Here is a 20,742-nt window from a genome sequence, read left to right as displayed (position 1 = left end):
TTATGTATGTTGATGCATGTGAATATATGTTGATGCATGTGAATGTATGTTGATGCATGTGAGAGACGATTTATATGATAAATAAGCCGGTGAGATCAGAATAATTGCAATTCCCTCAAATTAAATATTAAGTTTATGCTTTCCAAGTTTTAGCACTCATCAAGACTAGTATCGGATAATGTAGGTTTCGCCTACGCGAGGTGCATGTTCTATATTAGTAAGGTGCAATGGGATAATTGTAATATCCAATTGCTAAAACAATGGGTCAAACTTAACTAAACAAATTATAATAAGATTATATGTGTTTAAAAGCAAGAGTTGGACATGATCCATGTGATGGATTGAAATAAGGAGTTATTCATCCAACTAAAATATTCGAGAGTTGTATTAGATACAATTGGAAGGAGTTCCTACCTAAATAACCTAGTTTTGTGTAATCCGTCTACGCGGACTTAGAACAAAGTGAAATATGGATCTCGACTCACTAGAAAATCTTCCAACAGGATTTTCCGAATCAAATGATGAGGGTCATTTGTTTTGAGTAAAATAGTGGGAGCATATTTAATTAAAGGCCTAATTAAATATGTTATTGATACTTATATTTTTATTAATTTCATGTAGATTACCATGACAACAAACACCTCTAACAACATTTTGCGATCAATCCTTGACAAGGAAAAATTGTCTGGGACAAATTTTTTGAATTGGCACCGAAACCTGAGGATTGTCCTCAAACATGATAGAAAGTTGTATGTCTTGGAGAAACCTGTTCCTGAAGAGGAACCTCCTAGTTCTGCACCTAAGGAAGAAAGAGATGCTTATAAGAAGCATGTCGATGATGCCAATGAAACTGCTTGTCTCATGCTAGCTACCATGAACTCAGAATTGCAAAAGCAACATGAGAACATGGCAGCTTTCGATGATCGAACACCTGAAGATGCTCTATCAAGAGCAAGCAAGGAATGAAAGGTTTGAAGTTTCAAAAGCCCTTTTTCAAGGCAAGTTAGTTGAGGGAGCCCCTGTAGGTCCCCATGTGCTCAAGATGATTGGGTATGTGGAAAACCTTGAAAGGTTGGGTTTTCCCCTCAGAAAGGAACTTGCGACTGATTTGATCTTGCAATCGTTGCCAGATAGATTCAGTCAATTTGTCCTAAATATCAATATGAATGATATGGACAAATCTCTTCCTGAACTGCTAGCCATGTTAAAGACTGTTGAGCAGAACCTGAAGTCAAAAGGTAAGTCCATTCTGATGATCGGAAATGGAAAGAGACAAAACAAAAGACCCACCAAGCAGGGTGATAAAGGGAAAGGTAAGGAAGTTGTCAAACCCAGACCCACTATTGCTGCTTTGAAGCCTAGTAGAGGCATAGCAAAGGCAGGCACCTGCTTCCATTGCGGTAAGACCGGACACTGGAAGAGAAACTACCCAAAGTACCTGGAAGATACGAAGAATGGAGTAGAGACTTCAACTTCAGGTATTTTTGTTATTGAAATAAATTTATCTACTTCTGCATCATGGGTATTAGATACTGGATGCGGTTCTCACATTTGTACAAATGTGCAGGGGCTAAAAAGAAGTAGAGATTTGGCAAAAGGTGAAGTTGACCTACGAGTTGGCAATGGAGCAAAGGTTGTTGCTTTAGCCGTAGGAACTTATGTATTGACTTTACCTAGTGGTTTAATAATTCAGTTAGAGAACTGTTATTATGTACCTGCAATTAGCAGGAATATTATTTCCATTTCTTGTTTGGACAGATGTTCTAGAAGAGCATCTCCATCGGAATCTTGTCTCTCAAATAAATCAATTTCCTTTCGTGACGACGAATCATGTTAGCAATATTACAATATAATGAAAATAGATGTGAAAAAATGGATGACACTACACCTCTATTTATACTAACAAAACACAACACACACTGGTGTCTAGTTAATTGACGCAAGCACTTAAACATTATACATAGGCGCAAATTAGATTGACAGTATCATGTGCATGAGTGAATTCAATTGACGATTCCTCTTTAATTTAGGGTGCAGTCGTCAATTGCTCTTATACTAATGTTTTGACGGTTTTTTATTAGAATAGTTTAAAAATTTATTTAAAAAGGAAATTATTTTAGATTATTTTTTAAAAAACTAAGTTATTTAAGTACAAAATTCTAATGTTGAACCATTTATCTATTTATTTATTTATTTATTCGCATATGAAAATAAACGAGTCTTCACTCAAAATCTGAATATTCTACCTGAAAAATTATAATCACAAGTTCATGGTAATTCACCGATCGATAATCTTCAACCTTTCATCTCTGCGAGAAGGGAAATCCTTCACACGCAGTATTGTCTCAGAACATACTCTACAGGTTACTACTGTTTTTCTTTTAGGGGTTTCCATTTTTTTCACAATTATTCGCTGGTTTTGAACACACCTTTATAAAATTAGTAACTTGAGTAGCGGTATCACTGGTATGTATGTAAAAGGTTATATCTTGTTTGAAACTAAGGAAAATAATTGAGTAGGGAAAATGGGTATTGAAGATATTAATTAAAGCTGTGATTTTTAATGTTACATTTACTTCAACTGTGATCAATTCAACTATTTCATATGTTTTATAATTGTTTCCTTTTTTTATTGATTAAAGGTTGTTGTGGAAATGATACTTGATTAGTTAATGGTGAAAAGTACTTGTATCAGATTCAGAACTGCGAGTGAGTAAAATGTACAATGCAATGGAAGAAACACAAGGCGAGTTTTATGCTTCCGATTTACCCGAGTATGATTTCAACAGACAAGGGAATCATAGGACTGGTATAACAGGTCTGAAGAAGAGAGGTCATGTGAGTCGGTCTTGGATAAAAATTGATCAGGATGGAAACTCCGAGGTTGTGACGCTTGACAAGGCTACTATTATGAGAGATTGCTCGTTGCCTTCTAGAGATCTTCGATTGTTGGATCCCATGTTCATTTATCCCTCTTCCATTTTAGGAAGGGAGATGGCTATTGTTGTCAACCTTGAGCAAATCAGGTGTATAATCACTGCGGATGAAGTAATTCTCATGAATTCACTGGATGGTACTGTTGGTCGGTACAGGTCACAATTATGCAATCGGCTCAGGAAAGAAAAGTCTGGTAAGGATTCTTCCTCTTTTTGCTGTATAATTATAAAGTTTTTCGATCGAGGTAATTACTGTGTAGAATTACTTACCGTGTTTCTGTTTTTGAACAGATGATCTTCCCTTTGAATTTCGGGCATTGGAGTTGGCTCTGGAATTGACATGCACATCTTTAGATGCACAGGTATTAACTGACCACAAACTGTACTAATTTGGGGTAATTGTATGTTTTTATGTTTCAGGATTCCGCACTATATAGCTTGTTATATGCGTAAGAAGTCGTTGATCAAGCTATTAGCCATATGTGCATAAGAAAGCTGTCATCTCGAATCTGTTATATTAAGAACGGTTTTGGTTTTATAGGTGAATGAATTAGAGATGGAAATTTATCCCGTGCTAGATGAACTAGCCTCATCTATCAGTACTCTCCTTCTGGAACGTGTTCGAAGATTCAAAGGTCACCTTCTTGCTTTGACTCAGCGAGTTCAGAAGGTTGATCAACTGTGGAATTCTCATGTTTATTTATCATATATTTTTTCCTTTCTTTCTAGCTTTCTATGACCTGCAACTAGTAACTTATATATAGTTATCAGGTTCGTGATGAAATAGAACATCTCATGGATGACGATGGTGACATGGCTGAGATGTGCCTGACTGAGAAAAGGAGAAGATCGGATGCCTACCCTTCAAGTGATTTTAATCTAAGCCGTACATCATCAGGCAAAGTGATTTCGAAATCAGATTCTACTTCACCTGAGCAGTCACTGAGTGGCTTACAGATGTTGCGTAGGACTTTCAGCAGCAGTATCGGAAATTCAAGTAAATATGGTAGTTCAACAAGTTCATCTGATAATGGAGAGAGGATTCAGCCACTGGAGATGTTGCTGGAAGCATACTTTATCGTCATTGATAATACTCTCAATACATTATCGTCGGTACAAGAAAATAGACTTTATTCAGAGCTGTAGTTTTAGAATTCACCCATATTGCTTAACTTCATTGATAATAATACTCTTGCTGGTAATGCAGCTCAAAGAATACATAGACGACACTGAAGATTTTCTCAACATAAAACTGGTAAGTTAAGATTAACAATTAGCAACATTCTTCTGTCACTTCATTTATTTGATATATTCTGAACTTTTCACTCTATCTGTTACAGGGAAATATCCAAAACCTCCTAATAAAGTTTGAGATGCTTCTTACAGCGGCAACATTGGTGGCTGCAATATTTACTGCCGTGGCAGGAGTATTTGGAATGAACTTTCAAACCTCAGTTTTTGACTACTCATCTGGATTCAACTGGGTTTTAGTAATTACTGGAATTGGTTGTGTAGCATTGTATTTCTCCTTACTATCCTATTTTAGATACAAAAAAGTGCTTCCAGAATAAAAATTCAACAATAAATTAATTGTGCATTCTATCAAAATCAATTTGGCCAAGCTGACATGACTGGCAGTTGTATATTATTCACATATTTACATATTTATTTGTTTGTCAAGCGATGTTCTTACACGACTAGATGCATTAAAGTTGTTGCCATTTCATCAATCACGACGCCATTGTTGCACTTGGACAACTATCCATGGTGCAAGCCAATATGTCTCTGTAATCCCGAGATATTTTGAAGGAGTCATAAACCTTCCCATCTCTGCTCTTCTTGTACTCAAACAACAAAGTTGAATGATTAAACGCAGTTAGTTTCACAAATCCATAATCATAGTCTTTAAAGATGCTCCATCTGGTTTTGATAGAAGTAAATGTTGAAAGGCTTGCTCCACCGCCTCCGGCAACAATATGTATGGTCCCATTTAAGGTTCCCTGATAGTCGTGTTTCTCTTCACTAGTGCAGATATTCTGTATCAACATGCAAAAGATTTTTAAAAAAAACAAGCACAGCACATTTTAGGTGCACATTATAATAGTCCTATATTTGCGGAAATTTGGAAAGATAGATAAATTTCATGAAGTTGAATAAACCTGGTATATGGGACATGTCCTCTCATAATTATGCACATGACCATAGATGGCAATGTCTACTTTGTATTTCTGCCACAGCTTTTGAAGGCTCTCTCTTCCCATTGGTTCAGCAAATGATCCCTCTTCTGCATAACAAATACAAGACGAGTAACCAAGTACCCGATGTGCAAGGAAGATTAGCCATGGCTGTTTTTGTCGGTCAACCGACGCCAAACTATTAGAATATCATTGTTATTATTAGGATATCATTGTTATTATTAGAATATTATTGTTATTAAATAGTCTTGATTGTATAGCAAACAGACAGAGAGAAAAACTGATTGTATATATATCATTGAAAATCAATAGAAAGGCAAGGCCTATCATTCCAATATGGTATCAGTAAGCATCAGGTACTGATCCTAAACCCTAATCCTTGCGCCACCGCTCTTCTCACATAACCGGCTGCGCAACCTTCCTCTTTCTCTCATCTCACTCACGCTTCTCTCATCAGATTTCTTTCTCTCATCATGAGCACCGATCGATCATCTTCCACCAAACAATCATCTCCCTCCTCCTCCCCTTCCAAAAACTCTGTAACCACGCAGAATACCAATCCTCCCACTCATCCCGCATTCACCATCTCTAACATCACCAATTTTATCAAAATTACCCTAAGTATTGAAAAGGGTCAATATAACACCTGGTCTGAACTCTTCAAAATCCATGCTCGTGTTCACCAAGTCATTGATCATATCATTCCAACCGAAACCACATCATCTCCTAATCTCAAAGACACTGATCCTACTCTTTGGGCACGTCTTGATGCTGTTGTCCTTCAATGGATTTATGGCACAATTTCTGATGATCTTCTCCACACCATCATTGAGCGCGATTCAACCGCAGAAAATGCGTGGAACAGGCTATTCAACATTTTTTATGACAATAAAAATTCTAGGGCTCTCTACCTCGAGCAAGAATTTTCTAATGTTCATATGGAGCAATTTCCTGATGCCTCCGCCTATTGTCAACATCTCAAATCCCTATCTGATCAACTCTCTAATGTCGGTGCTCCCGTGTCTAACGAAAGGCTTGTTCTTCAACTCATTTCTGGCCTGACAGATGCGTATGCCACGGTGGGTTCACAAATCCGTCATGGAGACTCTCTTCCACCTTTTTACAAAGCTCGTTCTATGATAATTTTGGAAGAAACAGCTAAAGCAAAGAAAGTAGAAAATTCTAGCAGCAACTCTGCTTTCGTATCATCTCTTGATGATAACGCGGCCTCAACCACTCTAAATCAACAACGTAACAACCGCAACAACAATGGTGCTGGTCGTGGTGGTAGAAGCAATGGTCGTGGTGGAGGTCGTGGCAGGGGTAGAAGCAATGGTCGTGGTGGAGGTCGTTCCCAGCCACAACCACATCAGTGGCCTCAGTATCCCTATCAGCAACCTCAGTGGACTACTCCCACTTATCCCAGACAGCAGCAACAGTGGGCATATCCATGGCAGCCATGGGCCACTCCACCATGTCCATATCCGACAACGGTTTCTCCCCATCAACAATCAGGCATACTAGGTCCTAAACCTCAGCAAGCTCACATGGCAACTGCTCCACCTCACATGAACAGTCAGCAAGGTTCATCTTCTTATGCTCCGACAGACATCCAAGCTGCTATGCATACTTTCTCCATCTCTCCTCCTGATGATCAATGGTATATGGACAGCGGAGCGACTTCTCATATGACGGGTAATGGAGGTAATCTCACATCTTATTTTAATATGAGTAATAATATTACTGTTGGAAGTGGTCATCATATACCTGTAATTGGTTGTGGTCATGCATCTTTACCCAATTCCCTAACCTTAAACAATGTTTTGCATGCACCAAAACTTATCAAAAACCTTGTTTCTGTCAGAAAATTTACAATCGATAATGATGTTTCTGTTGAATTTGATTATCTCGGTTTTTCTGTGAAGGATTTTCAGACAGGAACGCTTTTAATGAGATGTAATAGTTCTGGCGACCTCTACCCTATTCCCACAAAACCAAACACAACAGCACTACCACCATCCGCCTTTGCTGCTTCATCTAACGAGTTATGGCATAGTCGTTTAGGACATCCAGGAGCTCCTATCTTAAATTCTCTTCATCGAAACAAATTTTTGCTGTGTAATAAGTTTCGAAATGATTTCTTTTGTCAATCTTGTCCACTTGGGAAACAAATAAAATTGCCTTTTTATAATTCCTTGTCATTTACTTGTATGCCTTTTGACATTGTTCATAGCGATCTTTGGACATCTCCGGTATTAAGCTCCGGAGGGCATCGTTACTATGTTTTATTTCTTGATGATTTTACTAATTTTTTATGGACTTCTCCAGTTTCTAACAAATCACAAGTACATTCCATTTTTTTACAATTCCGTGCTCACATTAAAACACAATTTGAACGTGAAATAAAATGTTTTCAATGTGACAATGGAAAGGAATACAATAATGCTCTCTTTCATAAGTTTTGTGAACAAAATGGAATGTCTTTTCGATTCTCTTGTCCTCATACCTCCCCACAAAATGGAAAAGCCGAAAGAAAAATTCGTACAATCAATAATATAATCCGAACCCTCCTTGCTCATGCTTCTATTCCACCGGTTTTCTGGCACCATGCTCTTCAAATGGCCACTTACCTACACAACATACTTCCAAATAAGAAACTCACTCTCCAATCACCCACCAAAATTCTCTACCAAAAAGATCCGTCTTATTCACACCTCCGAGTATTTGGATGTCTCTGTTATCCCTTAATTCCGTCCACCACTAGGAATAAACTCCAACCTCGGTCTACACCATGTGTCTTTCTAGGATATCCGTCTAATCATAGAGGTTATAAGTGTTACGAATTGTCAAGTCATAAAATCATTATTTCTCGGCATGTCATTTTTGAGGAAAATACGTTTCCCTTTTCCACCATGAATGCGCCTACAACGACTAACTATAACTTCTTAGATGACGGCATAATCCCCCTTCTTCCCTCACACTTGTACACCACATCTCCAGCAGCCCCCTCTCCCAACGTAACTGTCACCCAACCACCATCACCAGCAGTACCACAAACTCCTCCCCCTCCAACCACGAATCAAACAACCTCTCCCTCGGCCCAACAAACTACACCCACGGCTCAAACACCTTCTCCCTCCCAAACAACAACTTCATCTACAAAAACAACACCTACCACCTCCTCTGCACCTATTCCGACACCCATTTCCCCTCCTGCACCTCATTCACCTCAAATGACAACCCGGTCACAACACGGAATTGTCAAACCCCGTAAGCTTTTCAACCTACACACATCAACCCACCAATCAATCTCTCCTTTGCCTACAAATCCAATTGATGCATTAAGAGATCCTAATTGGAAAATGGCCATGAAAGACGAATATTATGCTCTTATTGAAAATAAGACGTGGGAATTAGTTCCTCGTCCCTCTAATGCTAATGTTATTCGAAGTTTGTGGATTTTCAGGCACAAGAAGAAATCTGATGGGTCTTTTGAGCGATACAAAGCTCGTCTTGTAGGTAATGGTGCTAATCAACAATCAGGTGTCGATTGTGGTGAAACCTTCAGCCCTGTCGTCAAACCGGCCACTATTCGCATGGTACTTAGCATTGCAATATCCAAATCATGGTGTCTCCACCAACTAGATGTCAAAAATGCCTTTTTGCACGGAAATCTGGATGAAACAGTGTATATGCACCAGCCTCCTGGATTCCGCGATCCACAATATCCTGAGCACGTTTGTCTACTCAAAAAGTCTCTCTATGGTCTAAAACAAGCACCTCGTGCCTGGTACCAAAGATTCACTGATTATGTTGCCACATTGGGTTTCTCTCACAGCATCTCTGATCATTCCTTATTCGTTTTTCATCGCGGTATTGATACTGCTTATATCCTTCTATATGTGGATGACATAATTCTCACTGCTTCGTCTGATGCTCTTCGTGACTCTATTATGTCTAAACTTAGTTCTGAATTCGCCATGAAGGATTTGGGTCCTCTAAGTTATTTTCTGGGAATATCTGTCACCAAACATACAGGTGGTCTTTTCTTGTCTCAAAGAAAATATGCAGAGGAAATTATAGAACGAGCAGGCATGTCCTCTTGCAAACCATCACCCACTCCAGTCGACACCAAGGCAAAACTCAGTGGCTCTTCTGGGAATCCATATCATGACCCAACTGAATATCGGAGTCTTGCAGGAGCATTGCAGTATTTAACCTTCACAAGACCCGATATCTCTTATGCAGTACAACAGGTATGCCTATTCATGCATGACCCAAAAACACAACATATGTCAGCACTGAAGCGTATAATTCGGTATATTCACGGCACTATTGATTTCGGCCTTCACTTGCATCCCTCCTCTGTCAGCAAATTGGTTTCTTACACTGATGCAGATTGGGCTGGTTGCCCAGACACCAGGCGATCCACCTCTGGTTACTGTGTCTATCTTGGTGACAATTTAATATCATGGTCTGCCAAACGCCAGCACACCCTCTCTCGGTCCAGTGCCGAAGCCGAGTACCGTGGAGTCGCCAATGTAGTATCTGAATCTTGTTGGATTAGAAACTTACTGTTGGAACTACATTGCCCAGTCACAACAGCCACTATAGTCTATTGTGACAATGTGAGTGCTGTCTATCTATCTGGCAACCCAGTTCAACATCAGCGTACCAAACACATCGAGATGGATATACATTTTGTGCGTGAAAAAGTCGCCCGGGGCCAAGTACGGGTCTTACATGTCCCTTCACGTTACCAAATCGCTGACATCTTCACCAAAGGACTTCCGCTGCAACTCTTTGATGATTTTCGTGATAGTCTCAACATTCGTCAGCCTCCCGTTTCGACTACGGGGGTGTATTAGAATATCATTGTTATTATTAGGATATCATTGTTATTATTAGAATATTATTGTTATTAAATAGTCTTGATTGTATAGCAAACAGACAGAGAGAAAAACTGATTGTATATATATCATTGAAAATCAATAGAAAGGCAAGGCCTATCATTCCAATACAAACAATGCTCGATGAACTTGTACTGCTCCGTTCCTTCTCTCCAGTCATGTTCAGTGTCAGCAACACAGAAACGGAACATGCCGTAGTCAATGGAATACCTCGCAAGCAAGAGTAGAAAAATGTAACATCAATTTACAGTGAATGTTTCACCTCTCAATCAATGCAAATTTTTAAATCCAACAGAAGGTAACATTCTCTCTAAAAAGAAAACAAATAAAACAGTGTCTGCCATACCAGAATTTAGCCCTGTTTGAAGCGGGGACATAGAACATAGTCTCTGCCAAAACACCACATTCTCCTCCAGAATCCATGTTCCCATAGAAGGATCCTGACCCAGGCCAGTCGCGCTCATGGTTCCCACTGGAAAACCGCATTATTAGAATTTCATTGTTATTAAAAGAAAAGTACTTCCTCGACTCATTTTTGAAGTATGCCATAAAAAAACCTTGCAATCATGTAAGGCACAGCTGATGCAATTGGCTCTACTTGTGCTGTAAATTGATCCCACTGAGAAAGATATCCATTTGCATAACTTATATCTCCAATATGGAAAACCATGTCAATGTTTTCTAAGTCCTGGATAAGTTGTGTGGTAGTGTTAGTTGAACCATGCTGAAAGTTGTTGTATTCATTGGAACCATCAACTTCCTCCTGCATGATAATACGATTACAGTTCACAGCCAAGCGAATAGAATCTCATAAGCATGTCGAAACAAAGGCAATCTAAATAATTTATCAGAAACTTGAAACTAAAACAAATGCAATCCATTATGAATCTTAACTTTTCTTTGAATCTAACAGTTCAAAGTTCAAAGTTTAAACCTTCCCCATATCACCAAATATAACTACACGTTGCAAAGACTTCTGCCCGGGAAAAGGAGCTGCTCTAAACTGATACTGTTTACTCCAAATGTATGTTCCATTCTTGAGTTTGTGTCCAATCTTGTACTCGTATCTACACAATACGCAGAAAGCACAAAGAACTTTGATTCAGTTTAATTAAACATATGTCATGACATGATAAGAACAACCTTATTAATATTAAATAGAAAAGATTACACAACATGATATGCTAAAAAGTGCATATAAATAGGCCAGTATAAGCTAGAAATAACATACATTCTGTTAGGCCACAGTTCTTTCAGATGACTGGTGTGAATGTATCCAGGGTCACGCCATCCTACTGATCTAGCTGGTGCACCTGTTAGCGAGTGATGACCAACATTGTTGGAAAAAATTTCCATTAAACAAAATATGGTGAGTAAAACTGATGATTCTATTGGTGGCCTGGCCTAAGCACTTGTTAAGGATATATGAAACATAGACAAAGAGATCGTGTCTATATCAGAAGTGTGCCGGACAAGAATCTGGACGTGTAAGAAAAATTAATCACAGTATATAAATGAAGTGCACAAATTCAAAGGTAAGGCTTGGCTTACTTACCACATAAGCTATCACGAGTGAAAGTCAGTGTCCCGGCAGGTGAATGTACACGATCCCCTCCTTTTGGACTCCATTCAACAAAAGGCTCGGCATCACTAATCCCGTATCCACTTGTCCATGTTACAGTCATCTGTTTTTAAGTGATAAATGTTAACATTTTAATTTTGAAAAAAAGTAAAACAACCATTTTTTCAGTAATGCAATCTACGACAGAAGAAGTTGAACTTACCTCATTCCACGACTTTCCTAGTGCCAGACGAGGGTAAACTGGTGCATTTGGATTTGCAAAAGCGATTTTATTGGACACGGCCACTAGCCTTGGCTATCAACAGGTAAACAGAAACAAATAAGTGATTGCATTTTAGCTAAATTATGATAGATGTGAAAACTAGAAGCTTCTGAGGGAATTGAATTTGTATAATCGGGGAATCTGATCTAAATTACTGAATAAAGGATTAGTATTCAAATGTGCGAAAATCCAAAAGAAATTCATGTCAGCCATGATACTAGGATTAAAAGGTAAATAAGGCGAGTCAACGAATTTCAAACTAATGACGAACTTACATTTGATAAGCCACCAGAAAACAGTCCAAATGAGAAATCTGATCTCTGATTAATAAGCCGAAGCTTCAGAAGCCCTTTTCCAGTTATTTTGTACTGAGGATTCAAGTAACTTGCATTTTGAAACTGTCCAATAGAAGACACATACATTACACCATCACTTCAATTCTTTCAACATTAAGCTTCTCAGGCTTCAAGAAAAGCAACTGAGATAAATAATTTTGGTAAATCCATTGCAAGAATTTAGTAGACCTTAATGGTTACATCCACACATGTACCTTAATAGGTGCAGAACACAATAGTGGTGGATAAACCCTACCATTTTCTTTTGGACATGTAGAATCACTGAAAAGTCAATCAAGCTTGATTGTTACTACTATTATATAGAATTTGTGAAAGGACTAGAATTTGAAAGCCAGTTTCGTAGCTATATGGTATAGATATAAACAGATATTTGAATTTGACCTAAAGTTTGCAGGAGAAAAGACTCCAATCCAATCATCAATTGAAGGAATTGGAGAACTGTATTCTACAGTTATCCATTCTGAAGTTTGCCCCTACAAAAGAATCAACTAAACTAGGATCAACAATAATAAAATAAGCATGAAAATTAATCTAGAAGCAAAAAAAAGAAAGCTTGACATAGTCACACCAATAAAAGTTATTGCAAATTAAGTTATATTCTCGGTAGCACTGACACCTCTGAAAAGCCTCTGAAAAGGATGTGTCCTAATCAGGGTCGTGTTTCTGGTGTCTGTGATTCTAAAAATGGTTGAAACTTACTTGTAATCCAAGAAGTGATGGAGTTGGTTTGATGTGAGCAAGGTGAAGAAGGGAAAATGTTGATTTATGAATAGCAACTTTTGACAGTGGATGATTTCCATGTGAGTGTGCACTTTGTAGCACTGAAGAAAGTAGTAGAAGTGAGAAGAAAACAAATATTGATTCCTCCATTTTTTCTTGATGTTTAAGAATGATATTCTGATTAATTATACTTCACACAACACTATATATAATTAAGATACTAAACAAAAACAAATATGTCACTCTCTCACTCTAATATTTTAATTGTTAGATAATTGAATATAAAATTGGAAAATTGGTATTGAAAATATAATTATTTTTAAACTTTAAAAAAACTAAATACATCAATTTCAACTGAAATATTTTTACATTTAATACAATAAATTATACATTTTATAATAAATAAAAAGTTAAATATGTTTAGATGCTTATTCTAAAAATATTATTTTTGAGAAAATTATTATCAAACATTTTATTCCTTTAATATTTTATCAAAAATTTATTCTTACATAAAGATATATTAATTTAAAATCTTCAAATATAAAAATAGATTAAAATAATTTGAACTTGAAAGTTATGGGCTAATTCCCTCTTGTGGAATATAGCTTCCTATCTTATTATGTTAGAATTGAAAATGAAAAGGAATTATGTGATTAAATTTTCAAAAATAAGATACTATTTAGAAATAATTTTTAAAAAAAAATTAGGAGTGGAGGAAGTAGCTCAACTTATCGGATTAAATGTGTGTAAATTAGTTTAAAGTTTAAACAACAATATTTATTTGTATTTATGTATGAACAAATTTTAATTGCTAAATTTATTGAATAACTAATTTATTTAATTTGTATATTAACATAATATATTAATTACTCAATAAATCTAACTTTTAGATTGTTCTACTTCTTGAGTAGATTCTAACAATTTGGTTGATCTCCACACTAAAGCAGCATTGTGCACTTGATCTAATGATAGATTAAGAAATAAGGCTGGATAGAGTTTTTAATGCAATGTCAAAGCTTAGGTCTAACAATTATCCAAATTTATTTGAATTCAAATTCTTTGCCTCTAGAGTGACTTCTCCTTTCAAATTTCACAAGATGTGGTCTCTGCATTATAAATGTTATCATTTCATCCAAAATTGTTGGAATTTTTAGGTGGTGGATTGTTCGCTTAAGTTGCTTAAGGTTAATCCCAGACAACGGAACAAGGATGTGTTTGGGGATGTGAACAGCCGGTTGAAAATTTTAACTTCCAATCTCTCCTAATTTAATATTTTATTCAAGAGGAGGCCCATATGAGCTGTTTCTACATGAGAATATTGCTCAGGTTGATTTGAAAAAGGTTTTGGTAGAAGAAATTTAGAATTGTTTGGCACTTTCAAGGAGATAGGAATACATCTTTCATAGGAAGGAAAAAATTAGAAAATTTCTTATGGCATCCTATAAGATTGAAAAATACCTTTACCAAAAAACCCTTCGATTCTCAATCCACATTTTTACTCCAAATCTTCAATCTTACGTTTCATCATATTAAAAGGAGTAAAAGAAGTTGGAATTTCAGATAAAGATAATTTATTCCAAGCCTCGTTGCTCAAATTAATCTTGTTTTAAGTCTGAAAATGTGCATTTATTTTGGAGATACATTTTCGGAATGAGTATGAACTCATCCGAAAAATGCATTTTTGATATCTATTTGTGTTCATTTTTTCAACTTTGTCTACATAATTTGCACTTATTGAGTATTTTGTTGTAACTGTTTTCATTAGATATGATGCACTCCGATGTTTTCTCCAAACATGTGTCTCTCGATGCGAAAGGTGTGGTTATGAAGGCGGTAGATGTTGGTAACCAATTTAAAAATGAGCAAGAGTTGAATTCCGTGTTCACATGCTTCAATGGATTCGTAAGGAGACCTCCAAACTGTAATTTGGTGTGGTAATCTGAAGTTCCGATAATGGCTCAGATAGAAGATGTGCATTTGTGACAATGACATGCGAAAGAAGTGGAAAATATATATCTCCTCTACGGAATTTTAAACGAGATGATATTGGTTCAAGAAAATGTGAGTGTCCCTTTAAGTTGCGTGGTTATATCTTGGCAAACAAGAAATAGAGATTTAATTTCATATGTGGTTTACATAACCATGACTTGTGTGAAAAGTTAGTCAGTCATCCAATTGTGTGTCGCCTCATGCCGGAAGAGAAGGAATGTGTTTCAGACATGACATTGAATTTGGTTCAACCAAAAAATATACTTGCAACTTTGAAGCATAAAAGACCCGAAAATATCTCAAATATCAAGCAAGTGTATAATATTTGGTACCAAACTAACAAGACGCTGAGGGGGGATAAAACCGAAATGCAACAACTCTTGAAACTGTTGGATGATAACGTTTATGTGTCTAGGTACCGAAAGTGTGAGGATGGAGTAACCGTTAGAGGTATTTTTTGAACTCATCTTGATTCCATCAAATTGTTCAACATGTTTCCTACTATGCTCATAATTGATTCAACGTACAAGACCAACAAGTACAAACTTCCAGTATTGGAGATGATTGCTGTTATCTCTACTGAGAAGACTTATTATGCCAGATTTGCATTTCTAGAGAGTGAAAAAGAGGAGAATGTTACTTGGGCCTTAGAGGTGTGACGAACAATGTTGAAGGACCAAGAAGAGATGCTTAAAGTGATTGTTGCCGACTGCGATGTCGCATTGGTGAATTCAGTTGCAAAGGTATTTCCTAATTTTTATGCATTACTTTGTAGGTATCACATAACAAAGAATGTGATAAGTTGAGTTAAATCCATAATAGGAACGAAACAGATAAAGTCCAAAGATGGAAAATTGGTGAAGGCAGGTGTGGTTGTGGAAAAAATAATGGATGCATGGAATGGTATAGTAAATTCTTCCACTAAAGAGTTATATGTCGATTCCGTTATATATTTTAGGAAAGTGTGTGAGAAATATCCTAATTTGTCGAAATATGTTGAAAGCACAATTCTTGACCAAATGAAGGAGAAAAGTGTATGTGCATGGACCGATCAGGTTAGACACCTTGGAAATACAACAACTAACTGAGTTGAGTCTGCCCATGCTACATTGAATAATTGATTGGGAAATAGTAAGAGCAATTTGTGCAGAGATTGAGACTCTATGAACCAAATAATCCAGAACTAGCATAATGAGATACATACATCATTTGGTCAGAGCATCACAATTTTGGAACACATATTTAAAGACAACAATCTTTATTTAGTTGGTTGACAACATATCTCGAGCGAGTTTGAATTATATTTTTTACGAAGGTAAATGAGCTGATAATGTAGGCTCCGATAGCGCAAAATATGGATGTGCAATTGTGAAAACATATGGTATCTCATATGTTTGTGTTATTTCAAAGAAGGTGAAACTTGGTAGTCTGATAAGAATGAATTAAGTTTTCACTTACTGGAAGAGGCTTAGGTTTAATGATGATGGTGTCATGAAATACGTAAAATCGAATATATCTATCTTGACCGAATGAGAAGTGATACAAGAGAGATTTTTAAAAGCCTATGAAAATATGAAACTCCACATCAAAGAACAATTGAGGAAGATTGTTTATCCAGAAACCACCGACTTGAAACCACCAACTCAACCGGTAAAAACTAAAGGTGCTACGAGGAAACTCAAGCCTACATCGAGTGATAATTCAACGGTGTGAATTCCTTCGTATTTTGAACATGTTGACAAAAAAATTCCGGACTCACCAACTCCAAAATCTCAAAAAAAGTGTTTTCAAAGGAGCTCGCATTAGCAAACCACCTCTTTCGCCTCCTCCACCAAAGACTCTATTCATTGACGAGATATCAGGTTTATGCACAAATACATCAAGTGGATCGTCAATATTGAGGGTGACGGTAATTACGGTTATCAAGTTGTTTCGGATTTACTCGATAAAGGAGAAGATAATCATACAATTGTTCGCCATCAACTTATCCATGAGTTAAGGACTCATAAAGAACATACACATGGCTTTATGGAAAGAAAGAAAACTTTGATGCAATTTATGAGTCTCTTGTTCCTTACAATAGTGGACCGGCACCGGAGGAAAAATGGATATGCTTTCCTAAAATGTGTCACCTTATAGATACGCATATGAGAGTGTGTATTGATCTTGTACGATACAGTTTTTCGAAAACCTTTTTCCCATTACGCATTGCCCCACCTCAAAATCTAAATGATCATATTATGTGTATTTGGTGGCTTTCAAAATCACGACACTTCGTTCAAGTTTACTTGAAACTGGAATGCCCTATACCACTTACATCATCAGAGTGGGCATCTCATTCAACAACAAAACCTGAGACTTGGCTGGACCAATTTGTGGAAAAGATGCAAGAGTTCGAGAAATTGAGTAACATTGAAAGAAAATCAAATGCACAAAAGTCAAAGGGGGATACCACTCATACTTATAGATTTAGCCGACGATAAATTTTTGGATTCATTTTAGTTTTCTGTTTAGTCGGACCAATAAGTGTATGTAATTGGGTCTTGATATTAATGAAGTGTAATATACATAATTCCAAGATATTTTAATACATTTTTTATTTGTGCCAAATCATTTGTTCATTTGCCAAACAAAGTTATCAATTAGGTTCTATTTTCTGCCCGGTTCATTATGTTTGGTTCAGGATAGGTTCCAGAGATATATCTCCGAAAGAAGAAAATATGGTTTCGTTCCAGAGATATATCTCTAAAACTAGCACTAGTACACATGATAGAATTTTTGAGGTCCACATTTGTCCACAACTGTTGTAAATAAGGGGTTCTTATTTATTTATTTCACACAAACAGAAAATATCTTAAATGTCATAAATAAACATTATTTGTTATGTCGCAAATGTCTCCTTCTCCAGCTCGACACTCGGGCGAAAGTTTAAGCTCAATTAATACACCTTTTTGTACATCTGAAATACGAAGTGCATAATCTCCTACCTCATGGAAACAATCAAAAAATTGTCAAGCTCGAGTACCGTTCAACGTTGACTGACAATGAAGGGAATATTGAGTTCATCAACTTTGAGCTCAAGATAGATGTAGATGTAAGGGCTATGTGAAATTTTCGAAACAAAAATTTCGCTTGAGTTAGAAGCGATGATTTCAAGATCGGCCGAAAATATTTTGAAGATGTTGAAGCGTCCGCCTGTATATTGAAATGTAATGTTTCATCTTATGTTAAAATCGCAAATGTAATGCTTATTTTATGTTATGAATGGTAATTATATTTTGTCGAAATAGAAGTTTTTGGCTTATGCTTCAGTTGCACATATTTTTTTATAGGTGCATCTACGGATAGGTTTCAGATATGCATCTTCAGGGTAAAAACAACAACTAATAAAACATCATTCAGAATGACTTAGGTTGTGTGTGGGTGTGTTCGAAGATGCATCTCCAAAATCTAGAAGTATTTTAGTATTTTCATGTGATGCATAAATAATATATTAAGTGCATTAAAAAAATTCCAAAAATTAAATGGTCTAGATGTCAAATTAATTTGCTTAAAGATGGAGAAAACCTTCTCATATATGCTCAAGATATTGCAAGTCATGCGGTGTGCAGCTGCACCTCAAGATAGCGCTATGGTTGAGCAAGTGATTTCGAAATTTAGGGATGAGATCATGAACATTTTGCTAACTTCAATTCCTTAGTTTGAAGAAATTACCAAGATTATGTTCAACCTAAGTAAAGATGGTTCTTCTGGACCAAATAGTTTCGGTGGATTCTTTTACCAAACTTAATTGAAGATTGTCAAAATGGATATGTGCAATGTTGTTCTGCAATTTTTCATCTCAGGTTGGACATTGGCATATTTTAATGCCAACACCATTTTTCTACTTCATAAGTAAATTGATGTTGACAAGATGGACAGGTTTAGACCAATATCAATTCCTAACTGAGTTCAAAATAACATACTAAATTTTTGGCAGATAGAATGGGTCTCATTATGTCCTTTTTTAGTCTTAAAGAGGAAAAAGGATTCATCAGGGATAGAAATATAAAGGATGGTATCTGTTTGACATCAGAAGCTATTAATCTTTTGGATGAAAAACCTTTGGGTGGAAATATGGCTATCATGGTAGATGTGTGCAAGGCATTTCACAACTTGAATCGGGTTTTGGTTTCGATCAACGGTTCTACAATTGGGTTTCAATTATTCTATCTTCTGCTCATATGTCAGTACCAATGGTGATCCCTATCACATCTTCTCTTCTTCTTAGCTGAAGAGGTGCTCAGTAGCAATATCACCAAATTGGTTAGTGAAGGTAGGTTAGTACCTATGTCAGGCACGAGGGCTCTTCGAGTTCCTTCTCATACATTATATGCAGATGATATCTTTATCTTCTGTTAAGGTAGCGTTGCAAATGTCAGAGCCCTCTTTGAGCTTTTCTTTAATTATGCTCAAAGCTCTGGTAAGATCTCCAACACTTCGAAATCGACCATTTTTCCAGGGTCTATGTATGAGGTTAGATTGAATCATATCCTTCTCTTAACATGTTTCACAAAAAGGATATTTGCCTCTTGTACAACAAAATTTCAGATGAGCAAGATTGCAACGGTGAACCCTTGAATGACCCTAAATCAGCTAAATCTCCATCTTCAAAAATAAACATAAACAACAGTGCTATAATTACAGATTACACCCCTTTGCTAACACATCAAAACCATTGCAAAAACTTACGAGATAGCCAGCCTGGAAAGTGCACATGCGTCGACTTGGAGACTTTGTAATTTGTGTGCTGACTTTTCATCATATCGTACAGCAAAGTCTGAAAGGGTAAACAAGTTTTTGAAAGGGGTCGATGATGCTGATCATGAAACCATATCCATCACACAGAGGAAATTCCTGTGGTTTTCAAACAGCCTGAATCACTGTTACTTAGAATTATGGATGCAAGAAGGGAAATATCATCAGCACTAGTATTTTGCTTTACATAGAATACATGATACTAATTAGGAACAGAGGGAGTAGATGATATACTTTAATCTAGCTCACATTAGTCATTTTATCATTTATCCCTATGCTGCCTGAGTAATAAATGATACTAAAAAAGTAAAGGCGTAGAGAGAGTATAGTAACCTTGTTATAACTACCAGACCAGCATGGAGCACTTCAAATTTATCCATCTACAAAGTTAATCTCTTCTTTCTCAGCAAGCCATCTACCCTCCTTTAAGTTGTAGCTTCCTGCCCAACTTCTTTTCCAAGACAAAACACACTTAGATCTGATTGCGACACTCGTAGCATCACCATGTGAACAAACAATAGTACAGACTCTCCAATTGTACATGGTGCTCATGGCAAAACCCTGAAATTTCAACTTAAGCATTTGGTTTTGCATATTGAAAATTCTGGTAGATAGGAGAAATGAAAGTATGGGAAGAGAGACCATGATTTGAGTCCTCATGGTGATGAGGTTGTGGCAACAACCACCTTAGAGTGAAGCCTACTTGCTTCATAATCATTGTGGCAGCAGTTCTGGTAAACAGCTTCACATTTTCAGCCGGGATTTCTAACTTTTATGTAGTCACGTTTTCATATAAAGTAATGAAGTTATGATGAAGGCAAAAACCACTGTCCTCGCTATTTGCAACTGATATAGTTTATTAAGTCTCAACTATGAGAGCTATTATCAAACAGTTCTGGGATTTTTTAGAAAATATGTGAAACTGGATCAAAACATTAAACCTGCAGACATGAGTTTTGGGGAAGAACAATATCCTGCTACAAACCAGACTTAGA

General features: G+C 36.7%; 2 protein-coding genes across 3 annotated transcripts; one reads left to right on the top strand and one right to left on the bottom strand.

The window, feature by feature from the left end:
• Positions 1-2,161: 2,161 nt before the first annotated feature.
• LOC127119676 (magnesium transporter MRS2-5) lies at positions 2,162-4,616 on the top strand. 2 transcript variants are annotated; one of them, XM_051049970.1, is made up of 7 exons: positions 2,162-2,363; positions 2,643-3,130; positions 3,228-3,298; positions 3,478-3,606; positions 3,708-4,049; positions 4,144-4,191; positions 4,277-4,616. In XM_051049970.1, the coding sequence occupies exons 2-7, from the start codon at positions 2,719-2,721 to the stop codon at positions 4,505-4,507; spliced, it is 1,233 nt and encodes a 410-aa protein (XP_050905927.1). In that variant the 5' UTR covers positions 2,162-2,363; positions 2,643-2,718; the 3' UTR covers positions 4,508-4,616. The 2 variants fall into 2 exon arrangements, with proteins under 2 accessions (XP_050905927.1, XP_050905928.1); XM_051049971.1 differs by having other exon boundaries at positions 2,163-2,363; positions 2,696-3,130.
• On the bottom strand, positions 4,511-13,144 carry LOC127119675 (probable inactive purple acid phosphatase 1). Its single transcript, XM_051049969.1, has 13 exons — positions 12,941-13,144; positions 12,623-12,714; positions 12,436-12,502; positions 12,161-12,283; positions 11,826-11,918; positions 11,597-11,726; positions 11,273-11,354; positions 10,976-11,108; positions 10,599-10,804; positions 10,388-10,513; positions 10,157-10,251; positions 5,096-5,310; positions 4,511-4,972 (listed from the first exon to the last, which is right to left on the bottom strand). Exons 1-13 carry the CDS (start codon positions 13,109-13,111, stop codon positions 4,667-4,669), a joined length of 1,839 nt encoding a protein of 612 aa, XP_050905926.1. The 5' UTR covers positions 13,112-13,144; the 3' UTR covers positions 4,511-4,666.
• Between the last annotated feature and the right edge of the window lie 7,598 nt (positions 13,145-20,742).

This window comes from Lathyrus oleraceus, chromosome 2 (genome assembly GCF_024323335.1).
Source record: "Lathyrus oleraceus cultivar Zhongwan6 chromosome 2, CAAS_Psat_ZW6_1.0, whole genome shotgun sequence".
NCBI classification, from domain to species: domain Eukaryota; kingdom Viridiplantae; phylum Streptophyta; class Magnoliopsida; order Fabales; family Fabaceae; genus Lathyrus; species Lathyrus oleraceus.
This window is presented reverse-complemented; position numbering and strand designations above follow the sequence as displayed.

What these genes read in the sequence shown, in the direction of transcription:
- LOC127119676 (XM_051049970.1), top strand. Translation starts at nt 2,719, where the DNA reads ATGTACAATGCAATGGAAGAAACACAAGGCGAGTTTTATGCTTCCGAT. An exon ending in GCTCAGGAAAGAAAAGTCTG is followed by an intron (nt 3,131 to 3,227) that starts GTAAGGATTCTT and finishes GTTTTTGAACAG; the next exon opens with ATGATCTTCCCTTTGAATTT. An exon ending in CTCTCAATACATTATCGTCG is followed by an intron (nt 4,050 to 4,143) that starts GTACAAGAAAAT and finishes CTGGTAATGCAG; the next exon opens with CTCAAAGAATACATAGACGA.
- LOC127119675 (XM_051049969.1), bottom strand. Translation starts at nt 13,111, where the DNA reads ATGGAGGAATCAATATTTGTTTTCTTCTCACTTCTACTACTTTCTTCA. An exon ending in GTGCCTTACATGATTGCAAG is followed by an intron (nt 10,514 to 10,598) that starts GTTTTTTTATGG and finishes GCGGTTTTCCAG; the next exon opens with TGGGAACCATGAGCGCGACT. An exon ending in GGACATGTCCCATATACCAG is followed by an intron (nt 4,973 to 5,095) that starts GTTTATTCAACT and finishes ATGTTGATACAG; the next exon opens with AATATCTGCACTAGTGAAGA.